At 45.0% G+C, this 20,000-nt stretch overlaps 1 protein-coding gene across 2 annotated transcripts; it reads left to right on the top strand.

The window, feature by feature from the left end:
* On the top strand, positions 1-19,581 carry PSEN2 (presenilin 2). 2 transcript variants are annotated; one of them, XM_068940139.1, is made up of 11 exons: positions 1-151; positions 6,023-6,219; positions 6,970-7,199; positions 8,170-8,311; positions 9,186-9,253; positions 10,245-10,465; positions 11,339-11,437; positions 13,188-13,265; positions 14,984-15,103; positions 15,686-15,804; positions 17,646-19,581. In XM_068940139.1, exons 2-11 carry the CDS (start codon positions 6,073-6,075, stop codon positions 17,799-17,801), a joined length of 1,380 nt encoding a protein of 459 aa, XP_068796240.1. In that variant the 5' UTR covers positions 1-151; positions 6,023-6,072; the 3' UTR covers positions 17,802-19,581. The 2 variants fall into 2 exon arrangements, with proteins under 2 accessions (XP_068796240.1, XP_009684673.1); XM_009686378.2 differs by lacking the exon at positions 1-151 and adding an exon at positions 4,908-5,007.
* The last annotated feature ends 419 nt before the right edge of the window (positions 19,582-20,000 follow it).

Raw genomic sequence — 20,000 nt, 5'->3', positions numbered from 1 at the left:
GGAGCGACAGCCGGCTGAGGCGAATCGGCGAGCGCGGACGTCCCCCCGCCCCGCGGTTGCGTTGCGGGGATAGAACGCGCCGGAGCCAATGGGAGCACTGTCGGCTCCGCGCCGGGCTGCTCCGCGCCGGGCCGGGCCGGGCCTGAGCCAGGTGAGGCGAGGGCGGACCGGGGCGCCGCGGCGGGGCCGCCTCGGGGCCGCCTCGGGGCGGGGGGCTGCGCGGCGGGCTGCGCGGCGGGCGGGCGGGCCGGCGTTTGCGCGGGGGCGCCGCGCCGCTGGAGCCGTGCGCGGCCCTTCCCCCTCCTCCGAGCTCGGGCCCGGCCGGCAGCGCGGGGCAGGCTCCGTCCTGGGGGCCCGGCCGGGGAGCGTGAGCCTTGCTGGCTCCTTCTGGTCAGAGCACCAAAAAAAAAAAAAAATATATATATATATACATACATATATATACACACACACACACACACACACGTATGTATATGTAGAGATACATATATATGTGTGTATGTATGTGTGCATGTGTATATATGCACACACACATGCACACACACACACACACACGCATGCACATATATATTCCCCCCCCCGGGGGGGGTATATTTCTGCCTCAGGCTGCAAGGCAGCGTTTTGTTTAAGGACGCTGCTGGCCGATGCTGCGTGGCAGACAGATTTTTTTAAGCGTTCAAAACAGCCTTGGGGGGAAGCGCGTGCGTCGGCGCAAGGTTTTGTTCCAGTGAAACCACTGACTGGTGTTTTCTCTTCTCAAATGTCTGGGGTTCTTTTGTTTTTTTCCTGCCCGCCTCGCGCCCCCTTTGCCCGCTGCTGGGCACGCGGCCGGGGCTGGCCAGGCGTGCGGACGGACGGAGGAGGAAGCGGACCCCGCTGGGGCAGGTGCGTGAGGCCGCGGCGCGCGGGCGGCCGGCGGCCCCGACGACGGCGCGTCGGCCCCGGGCGCTCCCCGCGCCCCGGGAGGAGCCGGGAGCGCAACCCGAATACGGGCCTCTCTGGGCGGCCGCCGGGCGAGCTTTCCCCCGCTCCCCGTCATCTTCAGGGTTTGCTGGCTCGGGTGCCCCCCGGGGCGACGTTAGAGGTACCGATGCTATTAGCTGGTGCTGCGCGCGAGGCTTGAGCCAGGCTTCAAAGCCTCCCTGGCGTAAGTACGTCAGCAGGGACGTGGTGGTTTTCTGCTCCGGTGCTTCGGCTGGGCGCTGACTGCTGGCGGCCGTCGAACTGGGCAACGTAATCCTTCCGCTACAACTGCTGGGCGCTCTTCGGGAGGGTCTAATTTTAAGCTCTGCCAGCAAAATAACACTTTGTGCGGCTATGTGCCGTGCCTCTCTTGCGGGACAAGAGAAAGCAATGTTAGTATCACTATGCTGGTGTGTCCTGAAAAGGAGAGAGAGGCCTCCGAATCTCCCCAGCTTCCTGTCGTGTCTCCTGTTTTGTTATTTTTGCGCTCTTGAGCTGAACCTGAATGGCATTTGCAAGTTCTCTTTCGACTGTTCAGATGCTGCGTTCTGTGTAGCTTGTCGTTTTAGCAGCATGCATGTTTTGGCTTTACTTATTGGGAAGAATTTGAAAGCCTAAATTGCCTTTATGTTTACTAACAGAAGCATAGTTACAGCCTAAACTTAGGAAAACATTAGGCTGTCAGTGTCAAGCTCTCTCTTGAGCTAAATATAGCAAATGAAAACTGATTCTCTTCATCTAATTGCCATCAAAGAGAACAATATGTATAAGCAGGAGTTTAAACTCTCAAATGGATTATTAAATATGCTGCTAACCTATAGCAGCTGTTCTGTGCTGTACATTATACTGTTACTATTTATTATGGATGAAATACAAAGCAAGGGATTTGGGTCTGTTTGCAGCATGAGGATGTTGAAGCTTGATATTAAAAGGCAAGCCAAGGCTGCATCCTACTGTTAGAGTGAATTGGCCTAGCTTCATTGAAATCCTTGAAGTTGATTTACCCCAGCTGAAGAAGGAGATCCCTTGCATGAAAGACACTTGCTACTGTCCTGGCTTTTGGCCCCTTTCATTTTTGCCATGTGGTTTTGAGAGTTTAGTTTTTTGGCACTTAAAAATCTTACGATTTTTGAATGGGTCCTAACAGTTTGAATCCATCCACAGAGGGAAAGAGGAAAATTGTACCTGATCTCCTGTGACTTAGTGTGTTCATTTTGAAGACTGTGTGGCCTGTGTTGCTCCTTTTCTTTATTTACTGTATTCAGTAGACCATGCTCCATAATTGTCTGTGAGCACAGGTACAGCATGCATTTCCCCCCCCCCAGCTCCCCCAAGCTCCTCCTATCACCAGAGCTGTAAAGGAAGTGGTTTTTGTCCCAGCCCTTCCTGCCTTTCCTGAAGTGTCCTTCTTCCAAGCTCAGCCTAGAAAAACACATTGTCTGTGTGCATGGACATATCTGGTGTCCTGCACCAAAATAACTGCATCTAGGAAAGGTTCCTTTGCTGCACATTATGGGGTACCCAGGGTCCTTGGGAGGCAGAAATCCTCTCCACAAGATCCCTTACCATAGTTTAACTAGCAAAGTGATACCAAAAAACTGTGCAGACTTATAACACCTCTTTCTTGGTTGCCTGGTGCTTTGTGGGTCCCTAGTTTTCTTTCTGTTTGGCAAGTGAGCTCCTGGGGCAGAGGTCTTCTCTCCTTACTTTGCTCAACCTGAGGGGTGCTGTCAGTGCTGGGTGAGTAGTTGTGAGAGCGATCAGGCTAGGTCCTTCCTCCGCTGAAGGAGAGCGTGCTCTGTCTGGCATCCAACAGAGCAGTGTCAGTTCAAAGGGCAACTCTGACGACTAAATAGTGCCATTAGAAAAACCCCTCTGCTGGAGCCTGTGGGGTGGCAGAGGGGAGGGTTGCTTCTCCTGCCTCCACAAGCCATATATCAGACTCCCACTTTGATAAGGGCAGCGCTGCCATAGATGTCGCAGTCCTGAGGGGAGGATGGGCTGACTGTCCCAGAGTGGTGAGTCCCCCTGGCCTCAGCAGCCCCTGCTGACTTGATTTCGCCGCAGTCAGGCTGTGGTTGCCTGGCAGTCCTTGTGCCAGCAGAGCTTTGCTGCTGGTGTGACAGCATCCGTGCCATCAAGTGCGCCATTCTCAGTCACCCTCATCTGTGGAGAAGGGATCAGATGTCCTCATTTGTCCATATTAGGAGGTTGTTAATCTGCCTTTCTCCCCTCCCCAAATTAAAGGCTCATTTCACATAATGAAGATGATGCTCAGGATAAACAGCTAGGTGGGCTATATCATCTTGTCCAAGTGTGATTTCAGGAACGCTTCACCCCGTACAAGGCTTCAACCCTACTGAAAGGGGAAGGCCCAGCCTTTTCCTCGGCACTATGGCTGGTCCAGCAGCAGCCTGGAAAACAAGTCCCCTTTTTGTTGTCTTTTCAAAAGAACTACATTGCTGATGAGTACCAGGGGTTGGTATGGGAGGGGTGGTGGGGGGGAGGGTGGTGGGACTGTGCCTTTGACAGGAGCGGGTGTTTAGATGAGCGTAAGGTAGTTGTGAAAACAGCCTCTGAGGATTTGCTGAGGGATGGTTGCCACAGGATCTCCTGTAAAATCCCTGATGTGCTGGGGACTGTTTGTGTCAATACTCGCTGAACGCAAAGCATCGTAAACAAGGGATGGAAAGACTGGTCGAGTCTTGCTCAGGTCCAAGTCTGCCCGTTGAGCAGAAGTATTTTTGCATCTTTGCCTTTGTTTGTAATTTTTTTGAGGGAGAATAACAGAAAATGTCCAGCTTAAAAACAGCTGTTTTACAACATGAGATTTCTTTCCATATAATTGTAGGGGTTAGTAATTAGTAACTTGTTCTTGCTGTCAGTTTAACTCCTCCAGTGGGCACAACTAGAGCGCTGAAAGTAGGCTAATTGGTCCCTTCTGAGGTCCTCTGCAGTATTTGCTCTGTTCACATAGCTAAAGTTGTCTGACAGTTTCTCTAATTTTGGGAGGAAAAGTTCTTTTAATACTTTTATGAAGTTGTTAAAACTTAAATTTTGGTCTCAAACTATCAGAGAGTAAATCTTGACCTCTCCCCTGGGCTCCAGCACGTACAGAGGGGTTTGAGAGTTATTTACGTTCCATGGGTCACAGATCTAGGTACTTACAGTCCAGTGGCATGCGTAACAACCTGTTCAGACTCCACCGATCCAGGAGTTATGTCGTGCTTGAATGACTTCATATTAAATGTGTAGCCGCTTCTTTAAAGAAGGACTAAATCCTATAATTGAACCAGAAGCTAGGCTCTCAACTGTGAACTATGAGTCCTTATGTGCTCAGTCAGAAGAGTGTTAAGCATCCAGGGTGTGGAGATTTCAGGCTCTCTAAGAAGTAAGCACAACAATGCAGGTGTCAGGAGGCTCACTCGTTAAGAGTACAGCATTATAGTGGACCTGGTAGCCCTGGCCTGAGGGCTGCCACTGCATCTGTCTCCCCGTAACTGTATTGTTTTTACCGTGTAAAGAGGAACAAAACGGTAAGAAAAGGCTTGAAGAGAAGGCAGAAGAGGAGTAGATGTCTGAAAAATGTCTCGTTTGGGCAGGCTGAATTTGCTTTCTAAAATTTCTTGAAGGTGCCAGATGTGTTCAGGAGGTCGTGGAAGAAAGGGAAATCTCCCACTCCCTCCTCCTTCCTTGTTCTGAAACTGAAGTGAATTTCAGTGTCTTCAGTGAGAAGTAGAAATCTCTTGCAGAGCTTCAAAGTATCCACTCTGAACGCTCAAGCTGACTGGTAGACAGCATAGGCTACTGGTTGGACCATGAATGCACAATTCAGATTTAAGCGACTGTGTCCAAGTCACATGGCTTCTTCAGCTTCCTTTTCTAAGTCAGATATGTTTCCTGAGACACACTGTTTTTTTTTTTTGTTTGTTTTTGCTTTTTTTTCTCCTCAGGATCCTTGAGTAAAATACTGCAGAGAGGAGGAGACGATGTTGTAAATATTACAGCTTTTTCCATGCATTAAAGGTCTGCTTTTGCTTATGGGTAGGTGGCTGAGAATCAGAAGGTGCCTGAATTATCTTTATTGACTCAGTTGCTCTGTTAAGCTGACTTAATAAATGCTAAAATTAATTCACATATTACCCATCTTTACAGTTTTCTGTGATCCTGGCTTTAAGGCTATTCTGAATTAGCCAAGGCAGCGCACCTCCTGTCTCCAGTGACTAAGAAGAGCTGTTCCTCTCCCTTCTCTGCTGTGCCACTGCTTTGCTTGCTTTTGGGAACTGCAGTATGTGGAAGGAGGCCAAACAATTTTAGCCCTTGCTGTTAAACTCCAAGTTGTTTTGTTCTTCCTCACAAGGCAATAGAGGGAGGAAAAAAAGGGGGGAGGGGGGAAAAAAAGGTGGCTAATCTAAGGGTACATGTGTTTCCCTTTCTACACAAATCTCTTCTTGCCATGCTTTGTGGGCAAAGAGAGGAACTGCTTATGAACTTTGTCTAGTTCATAAACAGTCACAACAGGGAAGACAGCATGCAGCTCCTGCTTACTGACCTGCGCAAAGCTGGAGCTTCAGGTTAGCAATAAAATTCTACCTGCTGATGCTTGCTGCTGCGTTGTGTAAGAGCTGAGCTCTGTTAGCTTTCTAGCAAACACCTAGCGTTTGAGGTGAAGCATTGTGTGGCCCACACAAATCAAACTGCTCTCCGAGAACTGAAAAGCCTCCTGTGTGAAAGTCAAGGTGTGCTAATGTGGGAGGGAAGGCCCGGAGGCAGCAACTGTGGGAGCTGTGACAAAGGAAAACGGTTAGATTGAACAGGTCCAATTGGTTCAGTGCTGCGTTTTGCTGTTCCCCCGCCTGCAAAGATGACGGTGACTTTAACTGAATGGGTTGTCATGCCTGGAGTGACAGTAGGCTAAATCTCCTGTTAGAAGGAGATGGAGTTACACAGCCTGCTATATGCTCCCAGCTGAAATTGCACCTCCTCTTCAGACTTCCAGTTATGTATGCATTGTAGTGTTCACTGTTTCTCTTTCCTTTCCTTCTGCTTGTCCCCTCAGGCTTGAGCAGCGCTTGGCTGTGCCCCTCCTGAGTGCTCCTTGGAAAAGTGATGATGATCACATTCATGAATAACTCGGACAGCGAGGAGGAGCCCTGCAATGAGAGAACCTCTCTGATGTCTGCAGAGAGCCCTCCCGTACCCTCCTACCAGGATGGCCTGCCAGCCTCAGAAGCAGGGGAAGCACAGACACATAGGGTAGGTCTGCATCCTTTTCAGGGCCTGAAGAAATACAGTATAATGATAGATGCTCTCCTGTCACCCCTCAGTCCCTCCCAGCAGACTGGCTCCTAGGACTGGCTTTCTTACTGCTACCGGCTGAGACGGTGACACCACAGGATTGCCTGTTCCTATTTCCTCCACTGTGACTTTTTTCCCCTTTTTATGTCCATACATGCTCCTCCCCTTTCCTCTTTGTTGGCGAAGAAGCGAGGCTTTTAACCAGGACCTGATGCATGTATGACTCTTTAAGGATATCCTTCCAAGTCACCTTGCTTTGCCAGAAACCTTTTTTTCTACTCTGGTCAAATGCAACAAACCTTAGAACAGAATCTTGTCCTACCTCCAGTGAAGCAGCTTGAATCTGCTCCCACAGTGATGCTGTGCTTGCTTTACCAAACTGGTTGGTCTTATGCCACCTCAGATTTCTTCTTTCTGGTAGAAATCCCTTCTCTCCCAGTTCTGCTCACCTCGCCCTTTACGTGTATGGGTCCATCTGTATGTATGCACTGGAGAGGCCCTCAGATGCTCATGCTTTTGATTTAAAAACTCTGTTGCATCCGGTTTGTAATGTAATTCTTAATCGTATCATTCAGTTGGATACCTTCCTGTAGGAACAAGTTGGTATGCTGCAGAAGCCCACAGCAGCCCTGTGAAATATGACTGCATGGAGCTCTGAATAGAAAGAAAAGAGGATCGTCTTATACCTTTGCAAACTTTTCTTTTCAGAAGAGGCAAACGGGTAGCAGCCATAGCCCTAACAATGCTGCTGACGGGAATGTGTCTGACTCGGGTGTTCCAGTAAGAGAGAGTGCCTTGGAAAATGAAGAGGAGGAACTGACTCTGAAATATGGAGCAAAGCATGTAATCATGCTCTTTGTGCCTGTCACCCTTTGTATGATTGTTGTCGTCGCCACCATAAAGTCAGTGCGCTTCTATACGGAGAAAAACGGGCAGCTGTAAGTGGGGTCTTCAAAACAGCCTCTGAGTACAAGGGATCCCTAGCATTACACATACATTCCAAGCACGTGCGTTTCTGTGCGCAGGGTGCTTCCTTGGCAGGTCAGGAGAACCTCTACACAACTAAAGGTAGCTGTGCAAACGCACAAAAGATCTTGCCAAAGTACAGCTAATAACCCTAAGTTCACCTGTGTGAGTTTTTTCCCTACTTGCATTGTACTGATTCGTTAGCACTGTCGTTTGGGTGCCTTAAGCAAAGCCTGTGAGTAGAGTTGTAATGAAGTTGCTCCGTATTGCCACATAAAAAGCCCAGGCTGAATTCCCAGTCTGTTCACCTGCTAGCTGGCAGCAATCAGGGAATAGCATGCTCATTTGGATGAGTGAGAAAACTGTCTCATTTCCTGATGACATTTCTGTTTCCTAAACGCTCATGGTGTGGATACATAATTCCATCCGGCTCTTGCTGACTGTGCCTGAGAGCATTCGTGGGGCTGTAAGAGGGGCACTTCACATTGAGGGGCGGGGGGAGAAACAGGGACTGTGGTCCCTTGAACTGAATGAAAGGGAACATGGGGTGAGAAGGGATTTAAAACAGTTTAAGACTCTTAGCAAGCAGGGAAAGGGAGGAGGACAGCATCCGTGATGTATCCTTGGCGTTATTGTCAAGAGGGTCTAGAGACATGCAGCAAGAGTTATAAGACTTAAAGCCATTTCTGGTCTAGGTTTTTTTGTGTAGAACTTGGCCAGCCACAGCTGCTCTGTAGGAATGTGCTGTGGTTAGAGACCACTAATTGTTAGTTGATAATTAACTGGAGCTAGGCCCCTTCGAAGGCTATATGTCATGTTTGCTGTCCTTCACAGTTACACCTCCCTTTCTTTCCTACATGCAGAGAGATCCATTTTACTTTGGGGTAGTCTGTTAGAAGAGGACAGATATGTAATTTACGTGGCTTTTGCTTTATACTGCAGGATCTACACACCTTTCAGTGAGGATACCCCATCTGTGGGCCAGCGTCTCTTGAACTCAGTGTTGAACACCATCATAATGATCAGCGTCATTGTCGTGATGACCGTATTCCTAGTTCTGCTCTATAAATATCGCTGCTACAAGGTAAAAATGTTCATGCTAGAGCCAGCACGTGGCCTTTTCCACATGCTGTGCTGTGAACTTCAAGTGGCACTTGCACATCAGCGAGAGGTACAGGCACTGGATTGGCTAGTCCATGTTTTAGTCATAGCAAGAATCTCACTGTAGAGAAGTCTTTGCCAGCGATGGTAGAGCTGTGCTTGCGGAAGTGCTTTGCTGTTGTGTTGTAACTAATGGTAGGCGCTTGAAAATGAGGCCTGTTACTTTGTGCTGGTCAGGTTTGAGTCTTCTCCATCTGAGCAAAGAGTTTTGGGGGTTTGTACTTCAGGACTGAATCATACCAGCTAACAGGCTTTGTGGGAGCTGGTATTATTCCTGCCTGTGGAAGCTGTGCTGGAAGGGGAGAAGGCTTGGAGGAAAAATCCCATTCAGCCCTGTGGCAGGCTGTCCAGGGAGTTACGTGAGGTACCAGCCCAGTGTTTGAGTGCTGGGCATTGCTGACTTCTAAACTTGACCCTGAGATAGGTTTGCTGTGCAGCCTTGGGCAAGCATCTTCCCTTTCCTGCCAAGCAGAGGGGATGTGCTTATCTGTCTGAACTGGGAGCCAGTATGGCCACCCATGGAAGTGGATAGGGAAGAGATCAAAAAAACAAAAGAAAAAAACCCACCCACAGCTAGACTATAAAATGGCATGATGGCAGAACTATGACCAACTGGCTACCCTGTCTTCCTTACCTGCAGTGGGGAAGGCAAGGTATTTGGAAACTGGAGGAGAAGCGAAGAGAGAAAGAATGTTCGACAATAGGCAGCTCCTTCATAGTGCATGCAGCGCTGCAACATGGTGGGGAGGGGGAAACAGGCAGCCCCTTCTATCACTGTCTCTTCTTGCCCTTGATAGTTCATCCATGGCTGGCTGATCCTGTCTTCTTTGATGCTGCTCTTCCTTTTCACCTACATATACCTCGGGTAAGTGGAAATGTTGCAGGTATCACGGTAGTTGAGAACTTCCTCACCTCTTTGTAGAAAATCCTCAGTTTAAACAAAGAACAGACTGTTGCTCCCCTTCTCCAGAGGTTTAAAAATTGTTAGAAGAAGATAGCTTATTTTATTATATAGAATATGAGGTCATCAACAGTTAGTGCCTGATTTTTACAATGCCTGCAAAAATCACTGGCAGATGATAGCTTGAGCATTAAGTGAACTACCTGAACCTTGTGGTACAGAGGCCCTGAGTTACACATTGACAGTGAGCCTCTGGAGTCACTGGTGTAAATTTCCAGCACCCCGAGATACCTCTCCTCAGTGGTGTCGAGAAAGCGTGTCAGGTGAAACTGCTGAAACTGTTTGGCTAGACGGAGGTTCCCAAAATGTGCTGTTGGTGTGTCTCCAGCTTCTGAGAACCAGGTGCAAGGGAACTTTGTGTCGAGCTGGTTCTCTGACTTGTTCTGCCTCTCGGACCGTACCTCTTCAAGCTCATGCCCTTAACTGTAAACTCCGATGGCACCAAGCCTTTAACGTGGTGATATTTGTTAAAATTGTTCTCTTCACTTTTAATATTGACCATTAGGCTTCTGGGGAGATGACTCTGATATGACTCTTTTACTAAAGGCTGTCTTGTAGCCACAGTCCTATGTTCAGCTACGTCTTGAAATCCAGCCCACTTGAATGCTTGGAATCGCTGCCTACCTCAAAAGGCAGTGTGGTCTTTGTGCATGCAGTATATACGTCTCCTGCAGAGGGGAACAGAGAGCTCAGAGCAGCAATTGGCCTCAAGGCAGACGAGCAGTTAAGGATGGTACAGGCAGGATCTAACGAAGGGGCTTTTTCCTCATGATGAGAGTCGCTTCTGTCCTACATCCTCCAGGTGTAGAACGAGACTTGTCTTTTTAATGAGAGCTAGTAAGATGTTTTGGTTGTTGCTTTTATTGCTCAGCTGAATTTCCCTGCTGTATTCCAGGGAAGTACTGAAGACGTACAATGTGGCCATGGATTATCCCACTCTGATTTTAGTCATCTGGAATTTTGGGGCTGTTGGAATGATTTGCATCCACTGGAAAGGTCCCTTGCAGCTCCAGCAAGCATATCTCATTATGATCAGTGCTCTAATGGCGCTGGTTTTCATTAAATATCTACCTGAGTGGTCAGCATGGGTCATTCTAGGTGCCATCTCTATCTACGGTAAGTCTGGGTTGTGATGCTCAGGGTGTGGCTTATGGGCAGGTTACTCTAAGGCAAGCTCACGGCTATGCATGTTACTCAGAAAATGACTTCATGGGGCTAACAGCTTTGGAAAGAGGGCAGCTGGCAAATAAGTTGACTTGCTGGCTTGTCTTTTGGTAACTGGTTCATGTAACTATGGTACTTGTGCCATGCCTTTCTTCCTCATAGCATATCTTTTCTTCCTCAAAGTGGAACACTGAGTCAGGGAAGTACTGAATCACATCTAACTGCACGGTGGGGGTGGTTGGATATTAGCAGTAGTAACCTGTAGTCCTGCAGGATTCAATTACTGGTTATCAGGAGATCATGGGTTTTTGTCCGAGTTAAAAGTTTCAGGAGAACCTGCAGAACAAGAGGTGGCTGGGAGGTAACGTTTCAGATTGGCGAGGAGCTCTGACGGGGAGAGAGGCTAGGCGAAGAGGAGCTGTACCGAAGGACTTGGTCTGTGTGGAAAATGGAGTCAGTGTATGTAGCAAGAGTTTGTGGAATACGAACAAGGAACCCCCTGGTCCTCTTCTAATTAAATTTTATACCTCTGTGTAATGCTGCCACCTGCTTTCAAAGAAATAACGTGGTGCTCTCAAGAGGCATTTTATAGGATTAGCACAGTGAAAATTCTTACTAGCACATTAAGCCTTGGGGATGGCATTTCAGTGAACATCTTCAGAGACTAACAGCTAGTTATGCAAAGTGGCTAAAATTGCCATTCAGGAAACCATCCAGTTGGTATTGATAGATGTCGTTTTGGGGGCGGGGGGTAGCTTTTTAAAGACAGAGAATAATATGAATAGCAGTTTGAGATAAGATTGTCTGGCCCTTTTCTCTTTGCAGATCTGATGGCTGTTCTCTGTCCCAAGGGGCCGCTAAGAATGCTGGTAGAAACTGCACAGGAGAGAAATGAACCCATTTTTCCTGCGCTGATATATTCTTGTGAGTAAAATTAGAAGGTTAATGCTTTCGACCAGATTAAACTTGCAAACTGTTTCTGTGTCAAACCAAGGAGCGCTATTTTATTTATTTGCTCTCAAATTGGTGCACGTTCTGTGTCCTGCAACAGACAATTTGTAGGCCTTGGTTTTCGCTTAGAATGATGTTAACCTCTAATTAGCCAAAGGGAGGGCACCACTTTCCAGACTTGACTTGTGAAGCTAAAATGTTCCAAAGTAGATTTATCCTTTTGTGAATACAGTGCAGAACGTGCCTATTTGTTCTGTATATAAAAACCTGGGTTAGATGAACAGTAGGATTTGCAAGGTCAAGTAGTTGGAGGATGCCCCCCAGTACACGTCCTCCTTGTGCATGCATTTTATAGACACGCTTTAAGTGTGTGATGAGGCTCTATTCTTCCTGCAGCCCTCTCTTGTTCTGTGTGGAGGGTGTTGTTTAGAATATATGTGCTATTCAAGCACCTCTCTGCAAACAAAATAGGTCATATCTTTCCTGGCTTTCTTCTTTCCTCCCTCTGTTCGCTATGACTGTGCTCTTGTGTGTTCCAGTCATATGTTTAAGATTAAGATAATTGGAAGGCAGGTGACTTAATGCTTACGTGATCTGGGCGCAAGCGTTTCATGGACCTCAGTGACTTTTTTCATTACCCTGTTTGTAAGAAGAAAGGGAATTTCCAAATCTTGGGTGCTCCGTCAAAGACGCCTACAACCTGATTTAAGTATTTAATGTTATATAAATGCTCCTACATGTTCCAAATGGAGCTCCATTTGGCTTCAGCTGCCTTGCCTTTTACTGGGGATTCTGTTAGGCCTGGCTGTAGACAATCTAGATGAAGTATCTTACGTGATTTAGTGAATAAACAAGCGTTTCTCTAAAGGAGAAGAAAAAAAATCAGAAAGTAATACTGAACAGAAAGTTCTTGTGCAGAATGCCTGTGTCTCCATTGCAAGACCACATTCTGTGGCTACCTCTAGATCCAAAAACATAACCTCAGCTGGGCCTGTAACGGAATAGCAGGCACTGTGTTTGCCTTGGCGTTCTTGTTTAGTTTATTATTATTATCTTTAATTAAAACAGGACAAAGATAGGCACACTTAAATAAACAGCTGTTTTCAGTTTCCTTCCACTGATCTCAGAATGGTCCGTATCCCTTTTTAACTTAGGGATCTACCTCAAGAATAAACCTCAAGTCACCTTCAGTTGTTCTTCAAGCCAAAATGGAAAAAGCCAATAGTCTGACAGGGGGGAAAAAAAGAGACAAGTGGCTCTCCAACAACTCTTGCATATCCCCCACTGGTATCTGCTTTACCTTTAGCAGAACATGAGAAATATGCTGTATAAGTTAATCTCTGGTTGATTTTTGTAATTTCATTGTTTCTTGGAAATTTTTTTTTTTAATAGAAGAGCCAGAAACAAGGAAGAAAACAAAGGAGATGAGGACCCTATTTTTGGATTTTTGCTTTCTTCAGCCTACGGAGTCGACTGTACTGAATCTTAACTACCTGTGCTCTGAGACGCCCTCAAAAACTGAACAGATGCACTGCCCTAATTCTCTCTCGCATTCTCTCTCTGCCTTCTAAGTGACTAGGGAACACAACTAAGAGTGAGTGTGTTAAAAGCACTTACACAGATGAGGGCTTATATCTGTAGGGATAGCCTGCTGTTTTATGAAATCCAGAATGAAATGTGACCTGTGTTTTACATGGTTAACTACTTGCTCTCTTTCTTCTAGCTGCTATGATGTGGACAGTTGGAATGGCAAAGCCAGACACAGCAGCAAGAGCACCAAGTCAGCAGACATGGGATACAGGTTTGTTTGCCCATCACAGAGTAATGCCCCATGGAAAGAACGTGTGTGTTTAAGAATGCATAATGAATGTGGGCCCCTGAATTTTGATGGATGCATTTTTTCTGCAGTATCGTTAGAGGTTAGCTGCAGAACTCGATGATCTTATCAAACCTGCTGCCTGGCCTGGCAGCAAAGATGACTGGATGCTGTAGGGAGCAGCAGCGTTCAGACTGTCTTTATTTTAAAAACAAACAGATGACAAACAAACACAACCAAACAAGAAAGCGCTGTCCAGCACGTCATCAGGTGTACTGAAGTCACAGGTGGGAGCAAGTTGGTGGGTTTTTGTATTTTTACCGATTGGGGATGGTTAATCACAACATAGGCTCATAAACATAATACCAAGAGATAAATGAAGAGCTAGTGACCTTAGTGTGTTGCATTCAGGCAACTGCCATGGAGCAGACACACCTTTACCTAGCTGCAAGTGCAATTTAGCTTACCCTGCCAAGGAAAATGAACGTCTTTACATTTACCTTTGGGTAAAAGCATATGCTTGAGTACCCAACAGTAGCTGACGTACTCCAAGTTTGTGTTCTAGCTAATCCTGTGGTAATTTGTATGCCTTCACCTTTATCTTCTTGAAGTGCAACTTAAAATAAAACTGTAGTTGTGAAGGTGATTGTATTCAATCTGATTTGTAGTATTTGGAGGATTTCCTCTTTGGTGGTCTTGCACTTCAGAGGTGACAGTACCTCTTTATGCCTAAGTGGCCATTTCAAGAAATAAATATATGCTAAGGCTTGATAACTGAACGTACTGCCTATTTTCAGGATAAAGCAGTTGACATACTAACTGCAGGGACACAATCCCGCTTTGCAACAGCCACAGAGTAGAAGCAAACTACAAATGCCTCTGTGGAAGTTCTGTGTGTCCCAGATCAGTCTGCTTGCATCTGCAGCAGCAGCATCCTGTCAGACTGACACGGACTGGAAAGTTTGTATCATCCTTTCTGAAAAACAGGAACTAGTCACATAAAATAATGTATCACAGACCAGCTACTTCTAGAAGTAGAACAGCCTCAGAACAGGAAAGATGAAAGGGCTCTGTTAGGTATGCTTAACATTAGGGAAAAAAAAAAAAAACTGTGAAGAATGAAACGTGTCCACTTACCTAAGTGTGAACACCCAGCTCTAAGGTCAATGTGATTCAGAGCAGAACTTTTCTTATAAAGGGCAGTCCTCTTAGTCATCCATTTTTGTAATGGTACTAGCTAGGGAATACCTGAGCACCTCCACCCCAAAGGTGTAACGCTGTGGCAGTGCGGTCTGTGGCATGGTAAGTTTACCTCACTCTACTTATCCTGCTAGCCTGCGCAGACTGCAGATACCAGCATGTTTGACAGTATGATCCCAGGCTTGGGAACCTTTGTCTTTACTGACTGGTAGAGCAGTGCTTACTTCTGTGTATTTACTCACTTGTTGCAGTCATTGAACTCCTGGGTAGCTGCCAAAGAAGCTGTGAACGTATATTTTGGACTGTTTAAAACAAGTTTTCCTCAAACCCATTAAATCTCTCTACTGGAACTGGTCTTGGTGAACGCACCTTGGAGAGACAAAGGGCCTACCCATTCCAGAGAAGCCTCCTAACAGTGTGTATTTCATGCATTGAAAACAAGTTATGAATTGTTACCTCTTGTGTTTCTTTTTTTGTCTTGTCTTGGTCTGTGTGAAACCAAGCTGAGGATGGGAGAGAGAACCACAGAAGTCCTTCGCACTCAGACTCTGAAATTTTGGAGACAAGGAGTCCTGTTCCAACCCACCCCATCGCTTCTTTAGAGGAGCTGGAGGAGGAGGAAAGTAAGGGAAACTTTATACCATGTTTTCAGCGCAGTCAGGGTCAGAGCCTGACACTTTTACTTGCAGTCATTTACGCTTTGGTCCCCAGCTGCATCTATTTGCAATAAATTCGAAGAGCTGTGACTTTTTGAGCAAGTCTTGAATATGTCTTGAATCTGACTATAAATGACTTCTCGCTGCTGTAGTTCTGGATTGTGGCTCCACTGACATCTCTTGTCTACCCAGACAGTTTAAGCAGTTCCTTTTTCCCCCCTGCCTCCTACCCCTTTCTGTCCACACACTTCCTCAGCTAGTACAGCTGTAGAGAAACACAAGAAAGCACTCCAGGGAATGGGGCAGAGCATCTTCTTTGTTTTGTTTTTGTTTTAAATGCAGAAGAGGGGGCTGTAGGTCTTAGCCTCTTCAGTAACCTGCTGCCCTGTCTTACCTCAGCGTGGGATGCTAAGGATCCAAGTTGGTAGCCAGGACTAGGAACTTTCACCTGATCCCCAGAGAACAAGAGTGAGTTGAGGAGGAAGCAAAACAGAAGGAGGAGGAGAAGTAGCACTTATTTTCTTTTTCTTTCCCTTCCACTTCTTTCAGGGGGTGTGAAGCTGGGCCTTGGAGACTTCATATTTTACAGTGTGCTTGTTGGGAAAGCAGCTGCCACAGCTAGTGGAGACTGGAATACTACACTGGCCTGTTTTGTAGCCATCCTCATAGTAAGTGAGCAATCTTCTAAAAAAAATTCTGTGTTATAGCCTGTTTAGCACTGCAGTGTTGCCAAAAGAACCAACAGCTGAGTACTGTTAAATCACTACAGGGTTAAATGACTACAGGGCTGGGTATTTAGAAGAAGTCGCCAGTATATTTCCTAGCCCAGTGCCCTGTCTATAGAGACAGGCTTTAAACAACCGCCAGGAGAAGCCGAACCATGTGGGCTGGGAGGGAGAATTCCTCAGAGCAGGGCCAAGCACGGAGATGGTAGCAGTGAAACAGCCACAGGGGAGACAGTTACAGTTGAGCTGTCAGGGTGTTTGCCTCAGTGCTAGAGGCTGGGGACTTCTGTCAGCTACAAGAGCCAACGCTAAGAGCTCTGATTTGATTAGCAAGCGGAGTCAAATGGCTAACTCCCTTTTGCTAAGGAGGTCTACGTCCTCTTATCTAGCAGTTCTATCTTGTTCTTGTGTTGGAGCTGCAAAAAATAATAAAGCAGGAGACTTAAAAATCCATAGATATTATCAGTAAAGGGAGATGACTATCGTAGTGTTTCTGCTAAAAGACGCAGTCCTGCAAGGTCTAATAACTGCATGCTGTTGAACTTTGGCATAGGCAGAAAATCATTACTAGGAACTTGCTGTTTACACAAGCGTCCTCATAAAAACCAACTTAAAGGGCAACAGCAGCAGTTTTGGAAGGTAAAAGAAAATGAATTATTGTGTCCTTCTTGGATCTCTGTGTTTCTCGCAAAAGTAGAGAATGACAATTCCACTTGTGAAGACTGTGGCTCAAGAAGCTGTTGCATGAGAACTAGAAATTAGCTAATTCAAATGGAGTGCGTGCACTGTAGCTTTCCCACCTCACAGATCAGAGAAACCTAGAGAATCACCTAGTCCCACATCCTGGGGTCCAGCACTGGATCCCTTTGCTGTAGGGAACACTCTGTTACCTGTCCATGAGACTGTATGTGCCATTTTGTTTCTTTCGTGGTGCTGTAAAAATTTGTTCTAGCTCCTTTTACAATTTCACAGGCTCAGATCTTAATCAAACTTGGAGTCTGCAAACAATTAGGAAAAGCATCCCATCAGCTGAACCTTAGCTACTGGCTGTTTTTGGAGCCTAGTGTGAACATTGTCTCTGAAGTTTCAACACTGTGGAAGGGGGAGAAAAGTATTCAGATGAGAGAAGGAGTCAGTACTAAGTGCACGCAGTTATATGAAAGCTTTTGTAGATTTTGGGTGGACATACTTAAACCAGTAAAGCAGATCTTAGCTTGCTGTACAGCTAAAAGCAGAATTTTCCTATAATAATGAGCAATCCAGTCAAAAGAACAGAGCGGGATTCTTTTTTTCAGTTGGTTGTGGTTTTTTTGGTTTTGTTTTTTGTGGTTTTTTGTTCTCTCTCTTTCCCCAAAAGACCTTGAAAGCTGGCACTGTGTTGGAAGTACATGCTGCTGTGTGTCCAGTGAAGCTCCTTACCTTTGCAACTTATCAGAATTTAAATGCCTTTATCTGCTGGATCAGTAATTCATACATAATGGTGGGGAGCCAAAGTTAAAATAATCTGTAAATGAACCTATTGGGTTCAGCTGTGTGTCAGCACTAGCTGTTTATACCACTCTCTCAGCAGAGAACTATGCTCAAGACTGCTGAGGAAAATGCCTGGCCAACTTGTGTGAAACGTGAAGATGTGGGAAAATGCACCTCATCCCACCAGTAGCTCAGGCAGCCTTCAATTTCTGTACAGTATATGGATTATTTGCATGTTGGGTTATTGATGATAGATATGTTTCTGGGTTTCTTACTATATCTATTTTTTTTTTTTATTCTCTTCTCTCTGGCAGGGTTTATGTTTAACTCTTTTACTACTGGCTGTTTTTAAGAAAGCATTGCCTGCTCTTCCCATCTCCATCACCTTTGGCTTGGTCTTTTACTTCTCAACAGACAACCTCGTGCGACCGTTCATGGATACCCTGGCTTCCCACCAGCTGTATATTTAGAAGGAGAAGAAGTTAAGAGTTTGGTGTTTTTTTGGTTTTTGTTTGTTTGTTTGGTGTTTTTTTTTTTTTTTGGAAAGCTTTTCCGTGAAGTACGGTATGCTGTTTGGAATAAGTCATTAAGTTTTACACTTAGTGCCATATATTTTTAGGGAAAACACTAACTCTGTGACACGATGTATACTGAAAATCTAGTAGTTACATCTAGTTGCATCATAGTCTGAATTTTTTCACAGGAGCCCTAAGTCTTCTGGACTACAGTGAAAAGCCTGGCTTATTGCTGATGTCAGAGCATTACTTAAATGTATTTGATGTGTACACTGGCTGTTTTGAGCACGGAAACCTGTATGTAGCATGGACTGGTGGACAGATGAAGGGTCTGATCTGTGCTTCCAGGAGCTAAGGCGTTTTAGCCCTGGAATTGCAGTGAAGTTCAATTGTGCTCTGTAACTGTTAACACTTCAGTGTTTTGAAGTGTTGTACAAACATGTAGCAAAAATAAGTCACATTTGTAATTAAAAATATATAGCAGTCAACACGCACAGAGCAATGTCACGCCTGGTTATATTAGACAGAGAAGTGTGGGGCCCAACTTCATAAGCTGTCTGTGTACATAACTTCTATTGAAATTGCCCCAAATGCCTATTTATTCCGACTCTAGTGAGACACGGTGAGCAATGATGGATCCAGACAGGACATCAGCAATAGGAATTTTAAACACCAGGCTTGTGGTTCTGAGTGCATCCACCACTGTAGCAAACAGCTGAAGGCAGGGCTGGCTGTTCCAGGGGTTCAGATCCTCAGTACAGGAAGGCAGATATATATATTTATATATATTTATATATATATATATATATATCTCAATTTTTTTTTTCCTGTCTCTTCCCAGCATTTCGTCTTTTATGGAAACCTCTCTCTGGGTCCATATTACAGTCCTCAAATTGCCATAAGGTGGAATTACTGCACAACTCCAGTAAATCAGTTGACCTGTAACTTCTTTTGTGGTCTTATTTCTGTATGTACTGTAATAACTCCAAGGAGGATTTACATTCCTGGTCCTCTAACGCTGATTGAGGCTTGGCTTACCTGTTTTTCTGATACTGTTGTTGAAAGACTTTTTATTACAAATTTTAAAATAGCTATTTAATGTAAAAGGGACTCATTTGGAAATTCCCTGTCATAGTTTGTATCAAAATATGCAAATTTTAATCTGCTGTTACCTTACTCTAAATAAGGCATAATTATTGCTGGGAATATTTACATAGCCTCAAGTGAGTTTATTTAAAAAAAAAAAAAAAATCACAGTGCTTGTTGCCAATAAAAGATACAGGTCTGACTCAGTCTGTTAGATTTAATCATTCTTTTTTGCCACGTTTTAAAAACAATTTCTTTCTACTCCAAGAGTCAGTTTCTTAGAAATAGGCAACTTCTGTGATTCTTTTTTTTCCTATACTTGAGTGTCTGTTACGCAAAAAATAAGCTCTATTTTCTTTGACAGCTGATTGATGTCAGTGTTTCAAAATGTAACATTATGCAAGTTTTTGTGAACAGTGCAATGTCATCGAGAGATGTAGAACTTCATATCTGAAAATACTTTTTAGATAAGGCTTTGAATTATGTATTTTTAAGATAGTGCTTTTTCCAATAGACTTGTTAAAGCTAATCTACTTTGATATTTAACAAGGACATCATGCAGGTGATTCAAACAAATTTTTAAAAAAGACCTAGGAGTTTGTATGAGCTTTGTGTTTCTCTGAACAATTAAGTAATTTCTGCTCTCTTAGTTTTCTGTCCTCATTTCTTACGTGTGCAATGTTTGGATTTAAAAGCTAGAGCCTGAGAGTTATTTATTACTAAAAGGTATTTCCTTTGGAAATGTAAATCAGTAGAAGTGTCTGCTGTTTTTAAAGGTTTATGTGAGGGTAATTTTCAGTTTTTAACAAAAAAAATTTCTGGGGCCAAATCAAAATACAGTCACTTGCAATCATGATTTTATTTTCTTGGATTGCATGATATTGAGAGGATGTGAAATATTTACATGTACTGGAAAAAAATCCTGCTTGACTGAACAGGGTTGTAGCGTATTGTTAGAAACAATTTATTTCTATGAAAGTGGAGCTGATATGTGAAGAAAACTGGGGGGGGGGGCGGGGGGGGATCCTTTAAATCTGGAAGGATCACTGCTGGAGCTGGTGGTTTTCG

This window comes from Struthio camelus, chromosome 3, assembly GCF_040807025.1.
Source record: "Struthio camelus isolate bStrCam1 chromosome 3, bStrCam1.hap1, whole genome shotgun sequence".
Lineage (NCBI taxonomy): Eukaryota > Metazoa > Chordata > Aves > Struthioniformes > Struthionidae > Struthio > Struthio camelus.
The sequence above is the reverse complement of the archived record's forward strand: the minus strand, read 5'-3'. Positions and strand labels throughout refer to the sequence as shown.

Coding starts and splice junctions, on each gene's coding strand:
- PSEN2 (XM_068940139.1), top strand. CDS start 6,073: ATGATGATCACATTCATGAATAACTCGGACAGCGAGGAGGAGCCCTGC. Junction 13,266..14,983: donor TCAGCAGACATGGGATACAG/GTTTGTTTGCCC, acceptor TGTGAAACCAAG/CTGAGGATGGGAGAGAGAAC. Junction 15,805..17,645: donor GTTTTGTAGCCATCCTCATA/GTAAGTGAGCAA, acceptor TCTCTCTGGCAG/GGTTTATGTTTAACTCTTTT.